General features: G+C 44.6%; 1 protein-coding gene across 13 annotated transcripts in view; it reads left to right on the forward strand.

Moving 5' to 3' along the window:
• PEBP4 (phosphatidylethanolamine binding protein 4) overlaps positions 1-27430 on the forward strand; it is a 269036-nt gene that overhangs the window by 150125 nt on the left and 91481 nt on the right. For all 13 annotated transcript variants that reach the window (XM_082401982.1, XM_082401983.1, XM_082401989.1 and 10 more), the window contains one exon: positions 19962-20060. In XM_082401982.1, coding sequence (XP_082258108.1) covers positions 19962-20060 — 99 coding nt within the window. The remainder of the gene's footprint in view (positions 1-19961; positions 20061-27430) is intronic.

Genomic DNA, 27430 nt, shown 5'->3' on the forward strand with positions numbered 1-27430 from the left:
CTAACAAAATGGCAGAGCCATTCACTGAAACAGGCAAGTCAGAGGAGGAACTGGTGAGCAGGGTGGACTTGAATGCAGCTTTGGAGGTGGGGATAGTGGTCCGATAACTAATTCGATTAAAGAAACGAGCTGCACACACTATGTTGCTTACGAGCCCTCCTTTTCCTTTCCCTTCCTTCAGTTCCCTCCTCTCCCTCCCACCCTCCCTCCCATGCGGTACAGATAATATCTCAATTCATCACTCAACAGGCAGTGATCTCTGCTGCCTGCTTAGCTGCGTGTGAGGCTTTGAAATTTAAATAAGTCCCTTAGTTTTATGAAGACAGAAAAGTGGCAGTGGACCAGAGTGGGGGCTTTGGGGAGTGGGTAGAGTACAGTGAACTCGCCAGGATTTGAACTCACCACTCGGCTCACCCGTGTCCCCCCGGCACGCAGCCCGAATCCCAAGGGCCTCCCTTCCCCCAGCCATCTTGAGCGGGCAGATGCTGTGGAGGGACTGCCGTCCCCAGAGGACTGGGCAGCGCAGTGGCAGAAGGTACTTGATTCAGAGACGCCGGAACACGTTGCCAACAAGTACATCTTTGTAGTATGTATGTTTTAAATTACACAAGCGTCCAGAGACTTAGGTGTGGAGGAATCTGCAACACGCAAACAAATACCATATTCTTGAGAGTAAGAGTCAACGTCAAGTCTGTCCCTCTTCCTCCAGACCTATGCCTGCCCTCTGTGCAGGGAGAAGAGGGTGGAATTGGGAGACAAGGGACGTGGTTTTAAGTCCCAGAGAAGCCACTCAGTTGCTTACAATGACTGGCATTTATTGATCGCTTAACGCGTGCCAGGCACTACTGTGAGCCATTTCACTCACTTAATGTGAGTAATAATCTAAAAGAAAAGAACTCTGATTATTACCATCTCTCTTTTAGAGATGATAAACCTGAAGCCCAGAGAGTTTAGGCAACTTGCCCAAGGCCACACAGCAACTGAGTGGAGTTCACATCACTAAAGCATTTTGCCTCAGACAGATGCACTTAATCCTTCTGAGCTTCAATTTTTCCATCTGCAGACTCAGAATAATAATCTCTATTTAGCAGATGTTCCCTGCAGTGGCCCCTTGTTCCCAGTAATGTGACTCTGGCCACAGCAAATTATGGCCTTAACAGACTTGGACCCATATCACCCGCAACCTCCAACCTGCACCCTCCACATTTGGCCATTGTAAATCATCCTTTCTCCTTCTCATCGACTACCGCCTTCTCTGTAAAGACTGACCTCCTCAGCCCCATTCTGCACAGAAGTGTTTGGTCCCTGTCCTATGTTCCCATAGCCCTTTGTGTAGGTCTTTATCCCAGCATGTCACAGTGTGCTGTAGTTGTTTACATGTCTGTCTCCCTTGTTATTTTGTGAACCATACAAGGGCATCTTTGTATAGACAGAGTGTGGGATGCAGCTCCAGGTAGCTGAACCAGTTGAAGAGACAGGGCTCTTTAGCCTGAACAAAAGGTCATTGTGAGGCTGTGATTGCCTTCAAACGTCTGAAGGGGGGCCATGTACAAGAAGGACAGGACTTGTTCTATGCAAGAAAGAAGAGGAACAGCTGTGAGTTTTAAGGGTAGTTTTGGGCTCCATGAGACGTAGCCCTTTCCAATATTTGAATGAGTCGCCTCCCCAGGGAGTGAGGGACACCCATCGCTGGGAGCGCCATGGAGACACTGGATGGTTGCTGGCTAGGTATGCTTAGGGAAACTCGGCCCCTGCTTCCTCCAGCGTTCAAGGGTTCTGTAATCTGTCCCACTCCCAGATGAACTTAGTCCCCCTGGGAACACAAAAAGAGCAAGCGTTAGAGGGAAGCAATGTGCTGTCTCCGCATGCACTAGTGTCCCTGGCCAGACTTAGAGATGCGGAGAGCCCAGCCTCTCTGCCTCCAGACAGCTGGTGACAGGCCATTTGGAGGATGTCTTCTGGCCATCAAGGTAGCTGTTACTCCAGGGACCATTGGGAACAAACACTGAGGGCATTTGTTCACATAACAAAACTTGACCCATGGACATAGCTTCACAGTCTTAAAAATACTTTTGCACTTTTAACTCATTTTTTTAGAGTAACCCTGTTGTTGTGTGAGACACATATTACTGCCATTTTGCAGATCCGTAAACTGCACCTTGGTGAGAGTAAATGACTTACCTCCAAACACACAGCCTATACAAGCAACAGCAGGGGCTCAAATCCTAGTTCTCTATCATTTACTTGAGTAATCTTTTCACAACATCAGGATGCCTTTCTGAAGACCAGCCTTGACACTCACTTGCCAAAACCAGCACAGACAACTGATGTGTGTGTCAGGTAGGAATGTGTTTGGGTGCAAGGAAGAAAAATCTCTAACCTAGGAACATAAAGGGATTATTTGTTTCAGGCAACAAGAAGTCTAGGGGCTGGCAATCACGGGCAGATTCAGCAGCTCAAGAACCCAAGTTCTTTCCATCTCTCTGCTTCACCATCTTGAGCACAGAGGCCTTCAACCTCATGCTTGTCCCCTCTTGGTCACAGAATGGCTGCTACACATCCAACATCACATCTACATTCCAGGCAGAATGAAGGGGAACAGGGAAAGGGAGAAAAGGCAACAAGGGTTTTCTCTTAGTGAGCCTTTGCCTTTTTTTCAGGAAGAGATCCCTTCCCAGGGACTTTATCCTGTCTCTTCTTGGCCAGAACATAGCCTCCCCTTAGTGCACGAGAGGCTGGGAAATCCAGTGTTGTAGCTCTCCAGCCTCTAAAGTAGAGGAGAGCAAGGAAGAAGGAGAGCTGATCCACAGTGACTACACAACACCTCTTCCCAAATGTGTGAAAGCAAGGCATGAGCCCCAACTCCCAGGTTGACATGCCTCTGTCCACACAGCCCAGGAACTGTCTTTGTCAACAGCTATGGAGAGAAAGGCTGTTCCTCTGGATGCCAACCTGAAATGTGAGTCAGTCCTCAGGGATGAAAGGCTTTAGGCTCAAGGGGCAACACCCGGACTGCATCCTGGTGAGACTATCAGTCCTGGTGAGGAACAGCTGTTACACTCAACCTCCCCCAGGAAGAAGGCTCTTAACTAGATTTCCCATACAGAACTTTGTGGGGGAGGTTCAAACACAACCAACCCACTATAGGCTAAATTTGTATTCCAACCAACCTCATAATGAATAGTGGGAGAGGATGGTGACTTATATTTGTGACTTCAGTTTCTCGATTCAGTGCTCAAGCCCCTTAATCTTCAGGGTCCCAGGCACAAGGGACCCCAGCCAAGATTGGGGGAAGCCTGTCCTCTTTATGTGGAGGGCACGTGATCTTCCCTGAGAGTACATTAAACAGGAGGAAAGAAACCTGGGTTTTAGTCAGTGGCAGATTCAGTCAAGGACTCGGGGGAACCAGATTTCAGGATTGTAGTTCTCACCCCTAACTCTACATTTGTGTCACCTGGGAAACTTCCATGTCGACACTAAAGCTGGAGCCCCTCTCCAGACCCCTTAGGTCAAAAGTCCAGCCTTGGTAGCTTTGAAAATCTCCCTTGGTGATTCTAGTATTCAGGCAGGGGTGAGAACTACTGCTTTGGAGAGGATGGCTCTCCACTCAACTTGACCGTGAAGCTTAACCATATCGGGTCAGCCCAGTCCTTCATTCTGGGACAAGTGAGTGCTGTAGGCAACAAGCGACAGACATAATCATATCAGAACATGAGAGAAATGCAATGCTAGATACTCCCCAGGTTCCTGTAGTCTTCAAATGGTCTTGATGGATATCTAAGTCAGAAGGAGTCAAGGGCCCTGTTCTAAAACATACCTGGGATTTGTTTTAATTGGATGTGATAAGACACGCAGATGGAAATGATGATCATGAAGGAAGACATTTATACTCACAGATCCCTAAAGACCGGAATCGCAGCACACTACACAGGGCCACACGGGGAAGCACCAGGGTCTGTCAGAAGGCAGAAGGAGTGAGGAGAAAGCATGGGCGAGAATCCTTACTGTGAGTTTTGTGGGAAAAAATAAAACATTGGCAAAGGAGTATAAGCAGGGTAGACAGGCTTGGGGTTGGCTAGTTTGAATAGTTCTGGTGGTCTCTGGAGCACAGGAGCTGCCCCTGGTTGTCTGGAACCTGACCCCTGGGTGAGTAGGCCAGGAGGATAGTGGCTCAGCCCAATAAAGGAGATGGCGTAGGCTCTGGATTGGTAGGTTTGCACTTGAAGAGCATGCTCTCAGGTACGTGTTTGCTACCTCTGGGAACTGGTAGCCTCTCCAGGGACAGCAAGACCCCAGATGTCAAAGCATCAGAAAACAAAAGGTGTGATTAATGTAGACCACATCTCCTCAGCACTTCTAGGACTCACAACTGTCTACTGAAGTCCCATCATATTCTGTCCAAAGAATACTTTTCACTCCTCCTCTCTGGGAAAGGCAGGCACACACAGACTGCTCAAATAGCAAGGTGGAGGGAGGGGGCCTCGGAGACCCCAGAGCAACCCTGCACGTCAGGAAGGCCCCTCTGCCCAGGCATCTCTGCATTACAGAGGGTGTGGCATGCTGGCCTCCCTCTGAGCATGACCACTCTTCTGCCATGCTGACCCAATCCGCACATGAATCAGCCTAACAGCCCTCACTGGACATCACTGTGCCCACGCAGATCCACCCCTCACCCCCACCACCTGAGGAATTCTCTCTCTATAACCCGTCTCTAATCATGTCATCCCTACACCCCCATTCATGATCCTCCCTGACATATACAACATTGCCCATCTTCGCCATCAACCTCGCTGGCCTCCTCCGCTGCCCCTCCGGTTCTCTGTCCCTTGGCCTTGGGAACTCTGAGGTCCAGACACAGAACAACTTGCTGCTCCCTTTTGTGTCTCCATGGCTTTGTACACACTGTTTCCTTTGCCTGGCATGGCCTTCCCTCCTGGGCAAACGTCCATTCATCAGGGTCCAGCTCAGAGGCAGCATCCTCTGTGAGGCTTTATCCAGTCACCCCCGGCAGAGGTAATCACCTCCTCAGGTTTGCTTCTGCAGCGCCAGCAGTGCTCCTGGTTAGAGCCCAAAAGGTGCTTGGATTCTTTGCATACATGATAAGGGCTCAGTCAATGCTTGTGGAATGAATGAATGAATGAACACGTGAACAATTGAACCACCTGGGCCAGTTGCAATAATTGTTTTATTTACTCATTCAAAAGTATTTATCGAGTGTGTTCTCTGTGCCAGACACTGTAATCTATGGGCGTATAGTGGTGAGCCAAAACAGACACAATCCCCGCTTTCAAGGGGGTCTTAGTCTTGTGGAGGACACAGACGTTAATCAAAACTTATGCCAACACAAGTATAATTGACTCTAAACTGAGATGCATATCTGAGGGAAGGAAATGTGAGCATGTTTAAGAAAGGATGTTAACCCAGAACAGGGGTGAGGGAACCCTTCTTTGGAGAAGTCACCCTGAACTGAGTTCTGAAGTATGGATAAGAGTTCACCAGATTCAAGGGGGTTGGGTGGGAGTGGGGAAACGTATGCAAAGGCCGTGGGGTAGGAGGGAGCAGGGCAAACCTTAGAAACAGAAAGGCCCCTGAGAGTGGAGTAGAGGGCAAGGGCCATGTGTACAAGATGACAAGGTGAGGTGGGAAGGGGCCAGATTATTCAAGGCCTTGTAAGACACATTAAGGACCCATGGAAAGCCAGGGAAGGATTTTAAGCAGCAGGATAACACAATCTCACTTGTGTTTTGAAAAAGTGTTCTGGATCAGGGTGGAAAATTGATCAGGGCATAAAAACAGATACGAAGAAGCTCATTAGAAGGCTGTTACAGGAGACAAGACAAACAGTGGGGAGAAGGAGAGGTTAGGTGTGGATGCAGTTAGGGTTTGCAGGCTTTGAGGCAGACCTTGAAGAACTTGTCACACGATGGCTTCAGTTTCCTCTGCAAAGTTATGGCTGAAAAATTTACCTGCCAAAAGAGAGGGTTAGGGGGAGTGGAGGGAGGTTGGAGGTTTAAGGATACTGGAAAAGGTTTGAAATCTTGGAAAGCCATTACCAAGGGTGGAAGATCAGGTTGATGCCAGAAATGCAGAGCAGTATTGAGGGCCCATAATGAAGCTGGCGGCCAAAGATGTATGGAGCAAATCTTCCCTGGGATATGACTTTCTCCTGGTGGGCTCACTGCTCACGTCATACACAGAAGTAGAGGAAAGTTGGGTTTACTCAGCTTTGGGGTCTTTTGAAGGAAATATGTTTAAATGATAGAGGGACAAGGGAGTTTACATTTTGACGATTTGGGACACAAGCAAAGACAGGAGAGAGCTGATGGGCTGGGAGAAGGGACATTTACCAATGGTCTGGAGGTCCCCTTGTGGTCCAAGATTAGTCGTAGTAGACAGAGTTGAAGAAGCAAGCTGAACAGAAAGGAGGTTGTGGCCAGAAATAGTGACATGGGGAGGTGGAGCAGTTTGGGGGGATGACAAGTTTCAAGGTGTGACTGTGGGATTCGATAGCTGAGATAAAGAAAGAGAAGCTTGCCTGAGATGCAAAGGTGCAGGTACGCGGGAGGCCACAGTGCTGGATGGGTGATCCACGTGTTTGCCGGAGTCACCAGGGTGACAGCAGGACCTAGGGAAGAAAAGATGACTGTGAGCAGGTGCCAGTGTCTTCGATGAATAAGCAGGAGCAATCATGAGGTCATAGGTGACAGCAACCAGGACAGAAGGAGGGTGTATGGTTGAATGGCTTGAGCCACAAAGAGGATGTGGCAACAGGGAGCTAGGACACCTCTTGGGGTTTAAGGGCCATGAGAGAACACACATCAGCACTCGAGAGAGCTAAGGGGAAGGGGCTCTTCAGGGGAGAACCAGGCAAAGACAAGGGAGTAGACAGAGGAATTTATGGAGAGACACAGGATGGAAGGGATGTGGCTTGTTATTTAGTGGCTTTTCCAGAGGGCAGAGTAGAAGAGTTTGGAGGTGGAGGAGGAATAGAGAACTGGCTCAGAGGAAAAGAGAAAAGAGCATTTTGGCATGATGGTGTGGTGGAGGAGATGGCGGGGTGGTGGTCTTTGACTGAGAAGATCTGGATGGGAGGCATGAAGATTGGGGCTCAACGATTTCTCTGAACGAGGCCAGTGGATCAGTGAACCAAGGGTCTGGGGGAATTAGTGTCAGTGGTGCTCTCTGCTCACCCGGGTTGGTGGCTGTTCCTGAGGTTGACATTTCCCTACTGGAATAATCAGTGTCATGGTGAGATACAGTAAGAAGACAGCCCCATGTACAGATGATGGATGAGGGCAGAAGCCAGCGGTTCAACGATGAGGCAACTCCAGCTCTGACCACCTTCTCTCCTTCCTTTCCACTCTCCCCACTGCTCACATTTTCCCTAACTCCCAGTTGGGATACAACTATTAAAATTCCTTCTAGAATAATAAGAAGATAAATTTTAAAGGGGCAAAAGATTTATACAGACATTTCACCAAAGAAGATAGGCAAATAGTCAATAAAGACATGAAAAGATGCTCAACATCACTAGTCATTAGGGAAATGTAAATTAAAAACTCAATGAATTTTTAATTTACATTTCACGCTTTGCACCTGCTAGAATGGCTACAATCAGACAGACAGATGATAACAAGTGTTGGTGAGGAGGTGGAGAAATTGGGACCTTCATACACTGCTGGTGGGATTGCAAAATGGCGCAACCATTTTGGAAAACAGTTTGGCAGTTTTTAAAAATATTAAACATAAATTTACCATATGTCCTAACGATTCCACTCTAGGTATTTTCCCAGGAGAATTGAATATCCACACAAAGACCTGTAGCAAGTGTTCATATCAGCATGATTCATAGTAGCCAAAAAGTAGAAACAACCCAAATGTCCATCAGACGGATAAACAAAAGCCATACCAATATCCATTCAATGGCATACTATTTGGCAATTAAAAGGGATGAAGTGCTGATGTATGCTACATGGTTGAACCTCAAAAACGTTACGCTGAGTGAAAGAAGCCAGGCATAAAAGACCTCATATTCTATGATTCCACTTATGTGAAATGTTCAGGTAAGGCAAAAAGGAGATTATAGAGACAGGAAGTAGATTAATTGTTGGCCGAAGCTGGGAGAGGGAACAGGAAGTGATTTCAAATGGCACAAGGATTGTTTTGGGGGTGATTAAAATGTTCTAAATTTAGGGCTTCCCTGGTGGCGCAGTGGTTGAGAATCTGCCTGCCAATGCAGGGGACACGGGTTCGAGCCCTGGTCTGGGAAGATCCCACATGCCACGGAGCAACTAAGCCCGTGAGCCACAACTGCTGAGCCTGCGCGTCTGAAGCCTGTGCTCCGCAACAAGAGAGGCCGTGACAGTGAGAGGCCCGCGCACCGCGATGAAGAGTGGCCCCCGCTTGCCACAACTAGAGAAAGCCCTCGCACAGAAACGAAGACCCAATACAGCCAAAAACAAATAAATAAATAAATAAATAAATTTATAAAAAAATGTTCTAAATTTAGATTATGGTGATGGCTGCACAACTCTGTTAATTTACTAAAAATTGTTGAAATGTATGCTTTAAAGGGGTGAAGTTTGTGGTATGGAAATTATACTTCAATATGGCTGTTTAAAAAACTTCACATGGACAAACCCAGATCTAATTCTCCTTCTATGTTGCCATCAACATGTCAAGGTACTGTGATCTGTTGACGTGGCTTCCCATACCTCGCTCACGCCCTGCGCTGCAGAGCCCAGGGCCCTGGTCCAGCATTTGCCCTGCACCTAACTGACCCCCAAAAATGCAGTGAGGATTCCATGAGCTCTCCCTACCAAAAAGGGCAAAACCATCCTTCTTTACCTCTCAGCCAGCTAGAGAGAGACTAGAGACTAACTAAGATAATACTATGTGATTACTACACATTTCACTTGATTTTATAATTTCAGTTTATTTTTAGCAGGTAATGTATTCACATGGCTCAAAAATCGAAATGAAAGAACAGGCACGTAGGAGAGATTTCCATCCCACCTCTGTCCCATCCACCCATAGCACCACCACCACCCACATCTTTTTTTTTTAAAGTATCTCTCCAGAGTTTGTTTATGCAAATACAAATCAATGTGAAGACATAGCTTATTTTTTCTTTCATATGTAAAAGTAAGGTGCTAGATATACTGTTCTGCACCTTGCATTTTTCACTCATTTACCTTGGGGAAGATGAGAGATCTTCATTTTTTTTCACAGCTGTAAAGTATTCCATTGTGAGTACGTATCAATGTTTATTAACCAATCTCCAACTGATGGACACTTGAGTTATTTCCAACTTTTGCTATCATAAACATGGCTGAAATGAATACCTTATACACGAGTCATTTCATAAATATACAGGTATCTTTAGGGGAAGAAATTACAGAAATGAGATTGCTGAGTCAAAGGATAAATCGGCCCCATTTTTGCATTCCCACAGCAATGTATGAAGCTTCCCCACCGCCTCGCCAGCAGAGTGTACTGTCAAGGTCTGGGATTTGCAGAATGCTTGACGAGGGCATTGATTCCATCCTGCTTTCTTCAAGCAGGATTACTTTCTTCTTTTTAATTTAAAATTTTATTTTTTTGCGGTAGGAACATGAGATCTACCCTCTGAACGGATTTTAAAGTGTACAATACAATATCATTAACTACAGGCACACGGTTGTACAGCAGATCTCTAGGACTTATTCATCTTGTGTGATTCATGCTTTGTCCCTATTGAACAGAAACTCCCCATTTCCCCCTTCCCTCTGCCCCTGGCAACCACCGTTCTGCTCTCTGCTTCTATGAGTTTGACTATTTTAGATGCCTTATATAAATTGAATCAGACAGTATTTGTCCTTCTGTGACTGGCTTATTTCACTTAGCATAATGTCCTCATGGTTCATTCATGTTGTTACAAACGACAGGATTTCCCTCTTTTTCATGGCTGAATAATATTCCATTGTGTATATAAACTACACGGTCTTTATCCCTTCATACCTTGATGGACATTTAGGTTTGTTTCCACATCCTGGCTATTGTGAATAATGCTGCACTGAACATGGGAGTGTGGATATCTCTTGGAGAACTTCCATGAAGTTCCCAAAATATCTATTAAGGATTTTGATTGGAATTGTGTTAAATCAACTAATTAATTAAAGGATTACTGACATATTTGCAAATGGTTGCTTTGTTGTTTAAAAGCATAATATGTCTTTCTCCATCTCTTCAAGCTTTCTTTTTATGTACATCAGTAATGCTTTGGTTTCTTGGTGTAAGTCTTGGATTTTTCATCAAGTTTATTCCTAGATATTTTATATTTTTATTACAATGGTAAATGGGATTTTAAAAGTATATTTTCTGACTACTATTTGTCCATAGGAAAGTACTGATTTTGTGTGCATTTCATAACAACTCACTTTATTGAATATTAGTCTAGTTGTTTCCAGCTGATTCTTTTGGTTTCTCATGTAGGCAATCATGTCATTTGGAAAACAATTAATTAAAAAACAGAAAGAGCATAGATGGTTTTTTTCTTCTTTTACAGTATTTACACTTTGTTTTTATTTTCTTGCTGCTTTGGCTAAAACCAGTTCTTGGTTGTATCAGATGGTTTTTCTCTCTGGGAGTCTATTGGGATCACACACACGTGTGTGCGCATGCACAAACACACACACACACACACACACACACACACACGGGCTCCTTAGGATATGATCCTACTTTCCCTCTAATATTTTCATCTCTTTATCCTTCTCTTCTGAGTTCTTGGAGATTTCCTTGGGCTTTATCTTCAAATTCTCTAAGTTAATTTCCTATAGCGTTTAATATGTGGTTTTGGATTTTAACATTCAACAAACAGTAGTTTTATCCCTGAACTACTCATCTCTGGAAAGTTGCCAGTTCTCCCCCAATTGTCACAGCCAGTATGGCTTTGGGGTCCTCTTCCTTGATGGCTCTGTTATACTGAGCCCATCCCCACTCCTTCCTTGAACCCTTTTTTGTCTTGGTGTCTGTGACACTCTGCTCCCTGGTTCTCCTCCTAACTCTCTTCCCCTCAGTCTCTCCTCTCCCCACCCCTCTTAGTTCCTGAGTTCCACCCTAGCTGTTCTGTTCTCACTCCATAAGTTCTCCCCAACAATCTTATCCATCCCCCTGCCCGCTACCCACATGCCAAGTCTTGAGAGAGCTCCAGGCTTCATAGCTCCATTTAGGGTACATCTCTGCCTACATGTTTCAACACCAAACTCACTGTCTCCCAGACTTTCTACTCATAATAGTCATGGTACCATCATCCACCTAGTTGCCCAAGATAGAATCTCATAGTCCTCCTGGACGCCTCTCCCTCTCTCACCTGCCCTATCCAGTCACCTCATGCTGTTGATTCTGTGGTACAAATCTCTCTATCTTTATTATTACTTGAATTTTCAAGCCCTCATGATCTCTCTTCAGGGTATCCCAATTTTCTTCTTTTTTTCTTTTTACTCTGCTTTTAGTCTTTTACTCATCCTCACCATGTGCCTTCCCAAAGCATGCATTTCATCATGTCAGTTGTCTGTTCAAACAATTTCAGTGGGTCCTTTTGCAAAGCAAATTCTCAACAACTTAGGACATGTGAGGTTTTCTATTATCTGGTCCCAGTAACCTTTCAGCTCCGTCACCCACCATTCCTTTCTAGACGCCCTCTGTCCCAGCACACCAAGTTTCTTGCCCTTCCCCAACCCCTCATGCCTTTGCCCAGACCCTTCCCTTTGCCTAGAGAGTCCTTTTCCTGACCCCTTACCTGCTCATCCTTCGAGATCAATCTCAGAAGACAACTCAGTGAAGCCTTCCTGGACTCCTGAGGTGGAGAGATTTAGGCTCCCTCCTCCATGCTCCCTTAGTGCCTGATAAATGCTCCTCTACTCATGCCCTACACATACTGTACTCCAGTTAGGTCTATGTCTGTCTCTCCCTCCAGAGCAAGAGGAATCCCAGGACCCTCCTTATTTATCTACTCACTTTTTACACTCTCACTCCCTTCTCTTCCATCATACTCGCCAGTCTGTCCATATTCAAGCTAAACCCAACGACGACTTATTCCCCGTCTGCACTTGAACCGTCAAAAAGCACATAACTGTGGAATGTAATATTACCCAGTAACCTTACTACATACCTCTGGTATACTCAATTTCTCACCTCCCCAAATGACTATTCCACACCTTGTCTGTCCCCAAACTTCCTATAATCCCTCTTCCCCTGATGACCTTGCCTCTAACTCATTGAGAAAATAGAAGTAATCAGAATCCAATTTCCTCATTCCTCACCACCACATCTTCCAGCGCCCTTGCATCTGAACCTGTATCTCTGCCTCTGCCAAAGGCCAGGCCCTCCACTTTTGCTGTGGATCCTGTCGCCTCCCACCTTCCCAGAGTCTTGGCTCTTACAACAAACCCCTTTCTTCTCTCTGACATCTATACCTCCCTCCATACTGGATCACTCCCATCGGCTTGCAAACATTCTTGACTGCCATCCATCTCTTTAAAAATTTAAAAAGAAATAAATCTCTTCACTCTTCCCATCTAGTAACAGCCATTCTGCGTCTCAGCTGTCCTTCACACTATAATTCCTCTTTTATCATCTTTAATAACTATTTTCAGTTCCTCGCATCTCATCTCCTCGCCACCTATTCCAATCAAACATCAGTCCTTACTACTCCACTGACACTAGTCTTGCCAAGAAAACAAGGGATCTCCATGTTGTCAGATCACATTGTCATATCTGTGTCCTCATCTTGCTCTACCTTTCAGCAGCATTCGACACAGCTGACCACTTCCTCCTCCTGGACACACTTTCTGTCTCAGCTTTCATGATACCTACGCTTCAGGTGGCTCCCCTACCTCCCTGGCTACAGTCTCCTTTGCTAGATACACCTCTCCCCTCCTCCTCTCCTCCTTAGCATGTTCTAGAGTTCACTCATGAGACCTCTTTTCTTCCCCATGTCTAATCTCTCCATGAATCATCTCATTATTCTATGGATTTAGGGGCCATCTTTGGTCCTTGGGAGTCAATGACTCCAAATATTATATATCCAGTCCTGATCTCTCCTCCAAACTCTTGACTCTGATACTTGCTTGTCTTTAAGAGGCGTTTCAAATGTAACATGTCCAAAACAGGACTCTCAATATCCCCCTTCAAACATTCTCCTTTCCAAGTCTTCTGCATGACATTAAGTGGCACCATTCGCCTAGTTGTTCTAGCCAAAACCCCAAGAGTCATCCTCAATTTCTCTTTCCCTACCCCCTCCTCCCTGCCCTACAGTCCAGTCCATCAGCAAATCCCACTGATGCTCTCTAAAAATACTTCCCCGATCCCTCTACTGGCTTCTATCTCCATTGCTACCATTCTAGTCCAAAATGCCATCATCCTGCCTTTCATCACTGCAATAGCCTCTTCTCTTGCTTCCTGCCGACCATTCACTCTCCACCCAGCCACCATGACAACTTTTTAACAATGTAAATCAGAGCATATCACTCTCCTGGCTTAAAAAGAAAAACAAACAAACAAAAAAAACCCTCCAGTAGTTCTGCATTGCACTTAGAAAAAAAAAACCCTCCTCACCCAGGTCTGCAAAGCCTTCTGTGGCCGGGTCCCCGCCCACCTCTCCAACCCTGCCCTGTCCCCTCCCCTTGCTTGCCTCTAACCACATGGCATTCTTTCTGCTCCTCAAACCCTCACTCGTTCCCACCTGAAGGCCTTTGTAGCAGTTGTTTCCCCTTCTTGGGACACTTATTTCCTCCAACCCCATCCTATTTTATTTTAATCATAGGACTAATCCCAAGTTGGCACTGCCTTGGGTTTTGTTGTTGTTTGGATTTTTTTGAATTTTATTTTATTTATTTTTTTATACAGCAGGTTCTCATTAGTCATCCATTTTCTACACATCAGTGTATACATGTCAATCCCAATCTCCCAATTCATCACACCACCATACCCACCCCCCAACTGCTTTCCCCCAGTGGTGTCCATACGTTTGTTCTCTACATCTGTGTCTCAATTTCTGCCCTGCAAACCAATTCATCTGTACCATTTTTCTAGGTTCCACATATATGCGTTTATATACGATTATTGTTTTTCTCTTTCTGACTTACTTCACTCTGTATGACAGTCTCTAGATGCATCCACGTCTCTAGAAATGACCCAATTTCGTTCCTTTTTATGGCTGAGTAATATTCCATTGTATATGTGTGCCACATCTTCTTTATCCATTCAGCTGTTGATGGGCATTTAGGTTGCTTCCATGACCTGGTTATTGTAAATAGTGCTGCAATGAACATTGGGGTGCATGTGTCTTTTTGAATTATGGTTTTCTCTGGGTATATGTCCAGGAGTGGGATTGCTGGGTCATATGGCAGTTCTATTTTTAGTTTTTTAAGGAACCTCCATACTGCTCTCCATAGTGGCTGTATCAATTTACATTCCCACCAACAGTGCAAGAGGGTTCCCTTTTCTCCACACCCTCTCCAGCATTTGTTGTTTGTAGATTTGCTGATGATGCCCTTTCTAACTGGTGTGAGGTGATACCTCATTGTAGTTGTTGTTTTTTTTTTTTTTTTTTTATGTTTCAGCAATAGTATTTTTTTAATTTGAGGTATAATTGACAAACAATAGTATATTAGTTTCAGGTATACAACATAATGATTTCATATCTGTATATGTTGCAAAATGATCACAATGTGTCTTGATAATATCCATCACCATACAGTTACAGATTTTTTACTGTGTTTAGAACTTTTAATATTTACTCTCTTAGCAACTTTCGAACAGCAAAACAGTGTTATTAATTATAGTTACCATGCTGCACATTACATCTCATGATTTACTTACATTATAACTGGAAGTTTGTACCTCTAGACCCCTTTCATCCACCGATTTCAGCCAGCACACACCTCTGGCAACAACCAATCTTTTCTCTTTATCCATAAGCTTTTTTTTTTTTTTTTTTTTAAACATCTTTATTGAAGTATAATTGCCTTACAATGGTGTGTTAGCTTCTCCTTTATAACAAAGTTAATCAGTTATACATATACAATATGTTCCCATATCTCCTCCCTCTTGCGTCTCCCTTCCACCCTCCCTATCCCACCCCTCTAGGTGGTCACAAAGCACCGAGCTGATCTCCCTGTGCTATGCGGCTGCTTCCCACTAGCTATCTATTTTATATTTGGTAGTGTATATATGTCCATGACACTCTCTCACCCTGTCACATCTCACCCCACCCCCTCCCCATATCCTCAAGTCCATTCTCTAGTAGGTCTGTGTCTTTATTCCCGTCTTGCCACTAGGTTCTTCACGGCCTTTTTTTTTTTTTTTTTTTTTTTCCTTATATTCCGTATATATGTGTTAGCATACTGTATTTGTTTTTCTCTTTCTGACTTACTTCACTCTGTATGACAGACTCTAACTCCATCCACCTCATTACAAATACCTCCATTTCATTTCTTTTTATGGCTGAGTAATATTCCATTGTATATATGTGCCACATCTTCTTTATCCATTCATCTGTCGATGGACATTTAGGTTGCTTCCATGTCCTGGCTATTGTAAATAGAGCTGCAATGAACATTTTGGTACATGACTCTTTTTGAACTATGGTTTTCTCAGGGTATATGCCCAGTAGTGGGATTGCTGGATCGTATGGTAGTTCTATTTGTAGTTTTTTAAGGAACCTCCATACTGTTCTCCATAGTGGCTGTATCAATTTACATTCCCACCAACAGTGCAAGAGAGTTCCCTTTCCTCCACACCCTCTCCAGCATTTATTGTTTCTAGATTTTTTGATGATGGCCATTCTGACTGGTGTGAGATGATATCTCATTGTAGTTTTGATTTGCATTTCTCTAATGATTAATGATGTTGAGCATTCTTTCATGTGTCTGTAGGCCATCTGTATATCTTCTTTGGAGAAATGTCTATTTAGGTCTTCTGCCCATTTTTGGATTGGGTTGTTCGTTTTTTTGTTATTGAGCTGCATGAGCTGCTTGTAAATCTTAGAGATTAATCCTTTGTCAGTTGCTTCATTTGCAAATAATTTCTCCCATTCTGATGGTTGTCTTTTGGTCTTGTTTATGGTTTCCTTTGCTGTGCAAAAGCTTTTAAGTTTCATTAGGTCCCATTTGTTTATTTGTGTTCTTATTTCCATTTCTCTGGGAGCTGGGTCAAAAAGAATCTTGCTGTGATGTATGTCATAGAGTGTTCTGCCTATGTTTTCCTCTAAGAGTTTGATAGTGTCTGGTCTTACACTTAGGTCTTTAATCCATTTTGAGTTTATTTTTGTGCATGGTGTCAGGGAGTGTTCTAATTTCATACTTTTACATGTATCTGTCCAATTTTCCCAGCACCACTTATTGAAGAGGCTGTCTTTTCTCCACTGTATATGCTTGCCTCCTTTATCAAAGATAAGGTGACCATATGTGCGTGGGTTTATCTCTGGGCTTTCTATCCTGTTCCATTGATCTATATTTCTGTTTTTGTGCCAGTACCAAACTGTCTTGATTACTGTAGCTTTGTAATATAGTCTGAAGTCAGGGAGCCTGATTCCCCCAGCTCCATTTTTCGTTCTCAAGATTGCTTTGGCTATTCGGGGTCTTTTGTGTTTCCATACAAATTGTGAAATTTTTTGTTCTAGTTCTGTGAAAAATGCCAGTGGTAGTTTGATAGGGATTGCATTGAATCTGTAGATTGCTTTGGGTAGTAGAGTCATTTTCACGATGTTGATTCTTCCCTCATTGTAGTTTTGATTTGCATTTCTCTAATAATTAGTGATGTTGAGCAGCTTTTCAGGTGCTTCTTGGCCATCTGCATGTCTTCTTTGTAGAAATGTCTATTTAGGTCTTCTGCCCATCTTTGGATTGGGTTTTTTTTTTTAATATTGAGCTGCACGAGCTGTTTATATATTTTAGAGATTAATCCTTTGTCCGATGATTCATTTGCAAATATTTTCTCCCATTCTGAGGGTTGTCTTTTTGTCTTGTTTATGGTTTCCTATGCTGTGCAAAAGCTTTGAAGTTTCATTAGGTCCCATTTGTTTATTTTTGTTTTATTTCCATTCCTCTAGGAGGTGGCTCAAAAAAGATCTTGCTGTGATTTATGTCAAAGAGTGTTCTTCCTATGTTTTCCTCTAAGAGTTTTATAGTGTCCGGCCTTACATTTAGGTCTCTAATCCATTTTGAGTTTATTTTTGTGTATGGTGTTAGGGAGTGTTCTAATTTCATTCTTTTACATGTAGATGTCCAGTTTTCCCAGCACCACTTATTGAAGAGACTGTCTTTTCTCCATTGTATATCCTTGCCTCCTTTGTCATAGATTAGTTGACAATAGGTGCGTGGGTTTATCTCTGGGTTTTCTATCTTGTTCCATTGATCTATGTTTCTGTTTTTGTGCCAGTACCATATTGTCTTGATTACTGTAGCTTTGTAGTATAGTCTGAAGTCAGGGAGTCTGATTCCTCCAGCTCTGTTTTTTTCCCTCAAGACTGCTTTGGCTATTTGGGGTCTTTTGTGTCTCCATACACATTTTAAGATTTTTTTTGTTCTAGTTCTGTAAAAAATGCCATTGGTAATTTGATAGGAATTGCATTGAATCTGTAGATTGCTTTGGGTAGTATAGTCATTTTCACAATATTGATTCTTCCAATCCAAGAACATGGTATATCTCTCCATCTGTTGGTATCATATTTAATTTCTTTCTTCAGTGTCTTAGAGTTGCACACTTGAGAAGAAAGTGTAATCTGCTGTTTGTGGATGGAATGTCCTATAAATATCAATGAAATCTCTCTGGTCTATTGTGTCATTTAAAGCTTCTGTTTCCTTATTTATTTTCATTTTGGATGATCTGTCCATTGGTGTGAGGTGTTACAGTTCCCCACTATTATTGTGTTACTGTCGATTTCCTCTTTTAGAGCTGTTAGCAGTTGCCTTATGTATTGAGGTGCTCCTATGTTGGGTGCATAACTTTTATAATTGTTATATCTTCTTCTTGGATTGATCCCTTGATCATTATGTAGTGTCCTTCCTTGTCTCTTGTAACATTCTTTATTTTAAAGTCTATTTTATCTGATATGAGTATTGCTACTCCAGCTTTCTTTTGATTTCCATTTGCATGGAATATCTTTTTCCATCCCCTCACTTTCAGTCTGTATGTGTCCCTAGGTCTGAAGTGGGTCTCTTGTAGAGAGCATATAGATGGGTTTTGTTTTTGTATCCATTCAGCAAACCTGTGTCTTTTGGTTGGAGCATTTAATCCATTCACGTTGAAGGAAATTACCGATATGTATGTTCCTTTGACCATTTTCTTAATTGTTTTGGGTTTGTTTTTGTAGGTCCTTTTCTTCTCTTGTGTTTCCCAGTTAGAGAAGTTCCTTTAGCATTTGTTGTAGAGCTGGTTTGGTGGTGCTGAATTCTCTTAGCTTTTGCTTGTCTGTAAAGCTTTTGATTTCTCCATCGAATGTGAATGAGATCCTTGCTGGGTGGAGTAATCTTGGTTGTAGGTTCTTCCCTTTCATCACTTTAAGTATATCATGCCACTCCCTTCTGGCTTGTACAGTTTCTGCTGAGAAATCAGCTGTTAACCTTATGGGAGTTCCCTTGTATGTTATTTGTCATTTTTCCCTTGCTGCTTTGAATAATTTTTCTTTGTCTTTAATTTTTGCCAATTTGATTACTATGTGTCTCAGAGTGTTTCTCCTTGGGTTTATCCTGTATGGGACACTCTGCACTTCCTGGACTTGGGTGGCTATTTCCTTTCCCATGTTAGGGAAGTTTTTGACTATAATCTCTTCAAATATTTTCTCGGGTCCTTTCTCTCTCTCTTCTCCTTCTGGGACCCCTTTAATGTGAATGTTGTTGTGTTTAATGTTGTCCCAGAGGTCTCTTAGGCTGTCTTCATTTCTTTTCATTCTTTTTTCTTTATTCTGTTCTGCAGCAGTGAATTCCACCATTCTGTCTTCCAGGTCACTTATCCGTTCCTCTGCCTCACTTATTCTGCTATTGATTCCTTCTAGTGTAGTTTTCATTTCAGTTATTGTATTGTTCATCTCTGTTTGTTCTTTAATTCTTCTAAGTCTTTGTTAAACATTTCTTGCATCTTCTCGATCTTTGCCTCCATTCTTTTTCCGAGGTCCTGGATCATCTTCACTATCATTATTCTGAATTCTTTTTCTAGAAGGTTGCCTATCTCCACTTCATTTAGTTGTTTTTCTGGGGTTTTATCTTGTTCCTTCATCTGGTACATAGCCCTCTGCCTTTTCATGTTGTCTGTCTTTCTGTGAATGTGGGTTTTGTTCCACAGGCTGCAGGATTGTAGTTTTTCTTGCTTCTGCTCTTTTTTTCTTTCTTTCTTTTTAATCTGTGCCTCTTACCTAGAGTAAAATCTTCCTGAAAGTATGGGTCACACTCGCTTGTTCTCTGTTGGGTTCCCAGCACCTAGAACAGCTTCTGGCACATAATAGGTGTTCAGTAAATGCTTATTGAAGAGATGAATGAATCTGAGAATTCCTTGCAATGGGTACAGTTCCTGACACGGAGTAAGCTCCCCTGTATTTGCTGAGTGAATGGGCAAGTCGCTCCAACTCAACTTCCTGAGAGCAGAAGCCCTGTTTTAGGTTTCTTTGTTTCCTCCACAGCTCCTGGCATGATGTTACAGACTTCTAGGTGCCGAGTAAATATGCTTGTTTGATTTATTCTTCTTTATAAAGGGAAAGCCAAGCTATTAAGCTGCCTACTTAATAGACTTCATTTCTCTGAGAATAAGCATGTGACACAGGGGGAATGTCATGAGAACAGGGATGAATCAAGTAGGAAGCTTTAGGTGTTGGTCAGCCACTCTCGGCTGGAATTGAGGTAAAAGGAGAGTCTGCACCTTGTAGATTTCCTTTCCAAATTCTAGTCACGATGCTACACTTCTTTCTGGTGAATGTGTTACAGGGTGCAACCTATATCCTGGTGATGGTGGATCCAGATGCCCCCAGCAGGTCTTCTCCCAAAGCTCGATTCTGGAGACATTGGCTGGTGACAGATATCAAGGTAAGCAGGCCAGAAGGCACTTTCTGATTCACTGGAGATTGGGGCTGGAGGATTATCATTCTGCGCAGTTCTCAGCTCTCATTCAGGAGGGTTGGGGACTCTGATGAGCAAGGACTTCCGTGTCAGGTCGCCCCCAGCACCCAGCTGTCACAGCGTCGCCCATGCTTTCTAATAATTTCAGAAAATGACCCAGGATCAGTGATACACAGGATCAGGATATCCTTATCTCAGGATAAGCAGGGAGAAAGCCCGCATTTGTAGTGTTTGCTGATTTCTGTAGTGTAAAGAAAGACTCCCACCATGACCAATTACAAGTTAACGATTTAATGACTGAATCACAAATTTTCTGAAAATGTAACAATTGGCTCCAGCACACCACTGCCAGGGGCCTGGATTTTGGGGGCACCAGGTGATTCTGCGTAGTCCAGGTGGCAGGGGACTCTTGCAGCATCTCCTGCTGATGGGCCGAGGGGCATGGAGGAGGCGTGGCAATCTCTTTTTCTTTGTACAGAAACAAGGTGGCCTCCCCTCATTTTTGTCCTTTTGTCGTCAACCATAATGACAAAGGAGCCCGGCTCAGCCTTTCCAGAGCAGGTCTGAGGGACGCAAATCTGGTGGCTTGTTAATGCGCATTAGGTGAAAAAACAAAAACCAAAAAGGCTCCATTGCCAGGCAAGTTTCAGAGACTCTGGGTTAAAATGTATTAATCCCATTCCTCACCGAAGGGCCCTTTAGAACTTTTAATATGTTAGTATGCATTATATAACATGCATTTCTTTTCCAATCTCACTTGACTGTTGAATCTTTTGTTCACAAGCATGTGGCAGTGCACTTTGGGAAAACCCACACTAGCATCAGGCATCCACGCATCTTGTGCCTAGAAAGCCTGCCGATGGCCTTTGCATCACATGTGCAAAGGCACCAACCCTGTAAGACAGTGGGAACCCAGACCTAGAAAGACTAAGTTTGGATCCAGGCTGGGCTGGTTCCCACCTCAATGATCTCCATCATGTCATGGAGTCCCTCTCGGCGTTTCGTCTTTATCTGTAAGGTGGGAACCGTGTTACCTCTGCTATGTGGTTGTCGTCATCATCCAATTAGAGTGTCCTAAGAGCACTCTGTAAAACACAGCACATACCACCACTATAAGGACTTTGTGTTTTTCCTTCTAAAGCTACGGGGCAGAAGAAGGGGTACCGGTCTGTACTAGCTATTGACTCTCCTGGCAAGGCTGGGCTCTCACAACCTCTGGAGTGGGGACGTGATGGTGTGTGGGGGGTTACCCTGGCAACCAACCCCCTCCCAGTGACCACAGGCCCTTCACAGGATGCTCAGGGGAACAGCCCGTTTTCAGGGACAGCTCTGGCTACGGCCTAAGAAGGGGCTCCCTCCAGGGAGACTTGTGGCAGCAGCTTCTGGGACAGAGGCCAAGCCGGGCTGTTGAGGGAAAGTAGGGTCATTGCTCCATCACCCTTCCCTGGCCAAGCGCCCCTCTCGGCCTCATGGAGAGCCTTGGAAACACCATAAACATGCGAAAGGGAAGAGCTGGGGGAGAGACCTGACTTCAGTGGAGGGAGGGGAGCTGAGAGCACAAAAGGGAAAGATACTGGATCCTGCCCCAAATTATAGCACAGGCACAAGTTGGCCACAAGGGGGTGAAACTCTCAAGAAAAGAATACTGCTCTGGTCATCATATTTACAGTCTGCCCCCATGCACAGGGCTGCCTGTAAGAAGGTTCTACTGGGCAATTCTGAGTCCCAATTTCAGAAGCTAGAATGAAATGGAATGTGGATGGAATCACTTCAGAGTAGAAGGGGCCTTGGACCCATGAGGCTTCCTCTCTTCCAAGCCTGAAGTCTCCCCTGCCCGCTCCCCTCCCCCAATACAGGACAGGACAGTTCTCTCGCACAAGCCTTGTGGTGCCAACATGGGTTTAGGCCCAGCAGCCCAGCTTAGAAGCAGAGCAGGTGGCAGGTGGCAGCTGGCCGGCGAGACCACTAAGCCACAGAGCTTACCAGGGCCACCTGCCCGGGTGCGGCCCTCAGCTTTCCCGCTCAGGCCGGAGGAAGCTTGGGTTTCCGCCGCGTTTTCACCCACTTGCCCTGATGCAAGGGTCCAGCAGGAAGCAGCAGCTCTCCCCAGCTATGTCCACTCGGCCTGCCCGCCGGCCCCCGCATTCTGCCAGCTGCACAGCCAGTAGAAAAACCAGGCCAGTGTAGGTCTCAGGCTGTGGACCACGGCCAAACGAAGAGAGGGCTCTAACCAAACCCAGAAGCACTTCCTGTGTGTTGGTGATAGCTGTCAGTCTCCAACATTAGAGCACTTTCGAATCTGCTGGCGAGCTTGTTAAAATGCAGATTCCTGGGCACCACTTGGGTCAGTCTGGAGAGAACAGGGCATCTGCATTCAACAGGCATCCAGGAGGGGTTTAGCAACTGGAAGGAAGACGGCAGATTCAGAATGCCTGGGTTGTTGTTAATATCACCTATCTGTGAAGCAATTTGCACAATTTCCTTTTAATCCTTGCAATCACTGTGTGAACCAGGCATTATCCCCATTTTACAGATGGGGAAACAAAGCCTGGTGAGATCGAATGAGGCAGTCTCTCAGCTAGGGGGTTGTAGAGGTGGGTCTTCAATCCAGGCGACCAAACTCCAAACCACCATCCCATGTGGTCAGGCTTCACACCACATCTCTCTCATCAACTCCACTGTGGCGAGGGGCATGTCATGGTGCCCTTTCTGTAAAATGGTAAGCATAATCAGAAACAGAGCCCCCGTCACCCCAGGGCTCTGTTCCTGGTTACCTTTTACGGGTTGATGCTTCCAGGGAACCTCCCCAGGGAATGCTGTCTTGGTAAATAAAATACACTTGATAAATATCTTGGACCCCCCACCCCATAAAAGCAAACCCTGCATATTATCATAACCCTCAGCAGCAAGCGACCTCAGCCATAAGGCATGCCATGAAGTCACTGCAGATATAGAATGACAGTGGCCCTGCGATTCACAATGGCCACAGAGGCAAACTTGGTGGAACCTAGGCTGGCCGTGTTATTCGGGACTCAGACCTAATTGGGTGGTGGGCTGCCCCATGGCCATGGGAGCCCCTCAGTAGGGACAATTTTTGGACTGTCTGTCCAGGTTGAAACAGAATATAAACCAGGTCTTAGGAATATGTGAAACATTTGCAACCCCCAGTGAGAGACTGGAGGGGTCTAGGACAGAGTAGGGTAAAGCTCTAGTCCTTAAATAAAAACTAGGAACTAGAGAGAAGTCCTTCAGGAGGCACCAGGCATTCATGGCACCCCCGTTCATGTCATTCAACAAGTGTGGATTGACCATTATTTGTTATGGCATAGTGTTTCAGGGTGAGGAATCTGGACCCAGACTTGTGGTTCGAATCTGAATCTACCAGTATTAGCTTTGTGATTTGGGTTGGGTGGGGGTGGGCGGAGGGGAGTTGCTCAACCTGTGTCTCAGTTTGCTCGCTTGTAAAGTGGGAATCCCAACAGTCCCTGCCTCACGCTGTTGTTATTGATGCTTAAACGAGTTTTCTTAAGTAAAGTGTTTAGAACAGGACCCAGAACACACAGGAAGTTCTATATAACTGTTTGCTGTGATGTTATCATGATTGCTCAAAGTCAGAAACTGCACTAGCACTGGGGTTACAACCACAAACAAAATAGGGGGACTCCCTGCCCCCTGGTGGCTTCTACTCTAGGAGGGCAGAGGAAGGAGGCTGCAGCGTGCGGGTAGGGTTATGAGGGCACCAGGAGGTGGCTGGGCCTGGAACTTCCTATACCCGTGGGTTCTTATTCACTCACGGAGAAGACTAGACTTTAGTCCCCAAACCTGGCCAGACTAGGGCAGGGAGGGACTGATAAATAAAGCGTGCTGTCTTTCTGGGTCCCCTCTTCGAAAATCTCTCATTGAGCGAAAAAGATTTCGAACAGAACATTGACACATAACATCTTTTCTTCCCCCCAGTGCCACATCCCCAGCTTTTCCTTTAAGATGCTTTCAGTTCTAATTCAATCTAATTAATAATCTTCGTGCTAAAGCCTAATTAAGATATCAATTAATTTGCAGCATTCATTTCAGAAGAAATGCTTATTGGTGGTTCATCTTCTATTTGTCTCTGAAATTAGTGCTCAGGGCTTTTCATGCAGATATTTTCATTACGTTTTTTATTGTTAATGGGAATATTGAACACAGGAAGATGGTATATTAATACTTTCCACAAAGACTATCATGATTGGTGACAAAGAACACCAAGAACAATTAAGGAGACAAGGGTACCTTTTTTCTTCCAAAAAAGAAAATCTTCATAGAAACTGTCAATGATTCTAAAATTTGTCCTGAATATCTTTTTTGTTTTAAGAAAGAAAAGGAAACGGCAAGTTCATGTTTCCCTTTCATTCAGTGCCCTCAACCTTTGGCAGCTGTAAGTGCAAGCAATTCTGGGCTGAATTAAAAGGACCTTAAGGGCTCATTATTCTGTCTACTTTTCTATAGCATTGGATTTTTCCATAATGAGAGGTGTTTTTTTAAAGGACCTCTTAGTATGTTCGGTGAATAAGATAAATGGGTAACCCAATAAACAGAGCTGGGATCATAGCCCCTTGCTTTCCAGCTAGGTGATTAGCACGTGTCAGGACTCTTGTGTTGGAATTATTGGTCCCACTGCTGAGAGATCTCAGGCAAGTTACTTGACCTCTCTGAAGTTGTGGCTTCTTGTCTGTAAAACTGACACAAATCCTTGCTCTTCCAGATTGAGACGGGAAAAGGGAAATTACATATGCAACAAGGAGAAGCCTCCCTAGAGAAAAGCACTATATAAAGGGGCAAATTTATCCTCGCTCCTAATCAATCAAGCAGCAGATCCAGTAAAAATTTAAACATATATATATAATTATATAATCTGATTTTCTGTATGCTCTGAAGCAAGAATAAACAGAAGAAGAATAAATAAATAAACAGAAGAAGAATAAACAGTCTTCATCAGGACCGCATGTTCAGATGAAGAGGTCAAGCCAAGGAAATAGGATTAATTAATTCATTTCTTTCTTTAGACCTGTATTTTTAGTTTTGCTGCTGCTATTTGTGCGTATGTCCGTGCACGCTTTGCCCTGCCCTGTGAGGGTCCATTTTAAGTAATAAACACCTGCAAGGCATGGCAGATGCTCCCTAAGAGCATGTCGGTTTGGATCCAGGAGCCCTAAAGAGTGTTTGATGATGGGGACAATGCAGAGGCCATGGTTATAAACCAGACGTGTATGTGGCCACCCAGATGAACTGAGGGAGGCTCCAGGCTCTGCCACTTCCAGTTGGGAATCTCTGAGCCTCAGTTTCTTCATCCTTAAAATGGGCATGATAATAATATCTATTTCCCAATGTTTGATGAGTTTACGGGTCGTAGCACAGAACAGAAGAGTAGGCCTTGGTCAATGTGACTCTCTCTCCCACCACCCCAACTCTGAGATCTGACCACAGCAGCCACTTATGATTTAGCAACTTTCCTTAGGCTGTTGGACTCACGTTTTGCAAAGTAAGAACTCTAGGCACTGCCCCAACACACAAACCATGTGGTAAAACCAGCTCACCCTTTTCTTTATTATTATTTTAATTTTTATTTATTTATTTATTTTTGGCCTCGTCGGGTCTCAGTTGCGGCATGCAGGATCTTTCTTTCGTTGCGACCCGCAGGCTTCTCTCTAGTTGTGGTGTGCCTAATTGTGACACGCGCGGGCTCAGTAGTTGCGGTGTGCGGGCTTAGTTGCCCCGTGGCATGTAGGACCTCAGCTCCCCGACCAGGGATAGAACTGGAGTCCCCTGCATTGCAAGACAGATTCTTAACCACCGGACCACCAGGGAAGTCCCAGAAGTAACTCATCCTTTTGCCTCTGGAGTCTAGATGGATCCAGGCCTAGCCTGGAGGCAACAACCTGACCCAGACTTGCTTTGGTGGGGGAAGTAGTTGGGGGAAAGGGGGTCTGCCCCATCATTCAGCCTCTGGGAACTGCCCTGTGACCCCCTGGTCCAGATCAGGGTCCCCTGGAGTCACCCCAGATCACAGCCGGCACACAGGGCTGGGCTGCAAGTGCCAGTCAGGCCTATGGTGTGTCTCCCACTGTCAGGACCCGAACGCTTCCCACTTTTATTTTTAACCCAACCCAGCACCCCTCACAATTTCCTTATCTCTCACTATCCCACCTTGGCTGTCATTGTCCCGCCACAGAGATGCCTTCGCTCCCATTCAAAATAATTTAAATAAAATGTTGCTACAAAGTGGAATATTATCTTTTGATGAATGTTTTTAAAGCCCTTTAGGTTTTCATGGTAATTTGTGGTGTAAAATTATTTGGAGATAAGAGCCAAATTAGCTCTCGGATGCCGAGGTCGCTGTGTCCTGTTATCCATGTGAGCACTGTTTAAATATAATCAGCCCTTAGACTAATGCAGCATAATTGTTCATTTGAAATAGCTTTTTTTACTCCATTCAATGAGTCATTAAAATATTCAAGGGATAATGCAGTGAATTGGAAATGAATTTATCATATTATCCCATACATACTGTAGTGCTTCAGGTAACTAAGGAGAAAGGGGGAGAGAGAACATGAATATTATGTGCACAGGCAGGAAGGGGGCCAGGATATACAGGAAGATGGGAAACAAAGCTTTTTAGGTGATTTATGGAAAGTATGTATAGGGAGGCTGACCGGGAGGGGTGAAAAAAAAGGGAAATGCTGTACTTTGAAGAGCCTTCTCTCTCCCTCTCTCTTCCTCTCTCTCTCTCTCTGCACTCTGAGAATCTGCGCTCCACCACAGCTCCGCAGTTAACTTATTTTTATCAAATATGTTTATATCAGAAAGTCGTTATGGAAACCAATTCTGCCATCCAGGAGCATTCCTGGATCAGGCAGAAAACTCTTTCTCTCTCTCTCTCCCTTTCTCTCTGTCACACACACACACACACACACACACACACGCACACACACACTCCTACCCCTCACTCGCACACACACCCATAGATGCCCCAAAGGGAACAGGAGTCTTGCTCACCCAATTCTGAACTCAGCTCTGACAGGGACAGAGGGTTGCGCCCTGGCTCCCCTTCGTGGGCAAAGCTGTAAAATGGCTGAGGCTGAGACCAGACGTCCAGCCCCACCCCCTGCCCCGCCGTGAGAAACCTGGGCTCGTCACCATCCCCCGGGCCCCAGCCCCCCACCCCGAGCACACGTGCTGAGGCAGAGACAAAGGGCGCCAGTGGCAGCATATTCGACATGGTGATTCTTCCTGGATCCTAGGAAGGTCCTGTGGGTGCGCATGGCGTGTACTACACCTGGAATACTGTCTTTTGTTCTGGC

The sequence above is a fragment of the Balaenoptera borealis genome (genome assembly GCF_965194805.1).
Source record: "Balaenoptera borealis genome assembly, chromosome: 8".
Taxonomy (NCBI): Eukaryota; Metazoa; Chordata; class Mammalia; order Artiodactyla; family Balaenopteridae; genus Balaenoptera; species Balaenoptera borealis.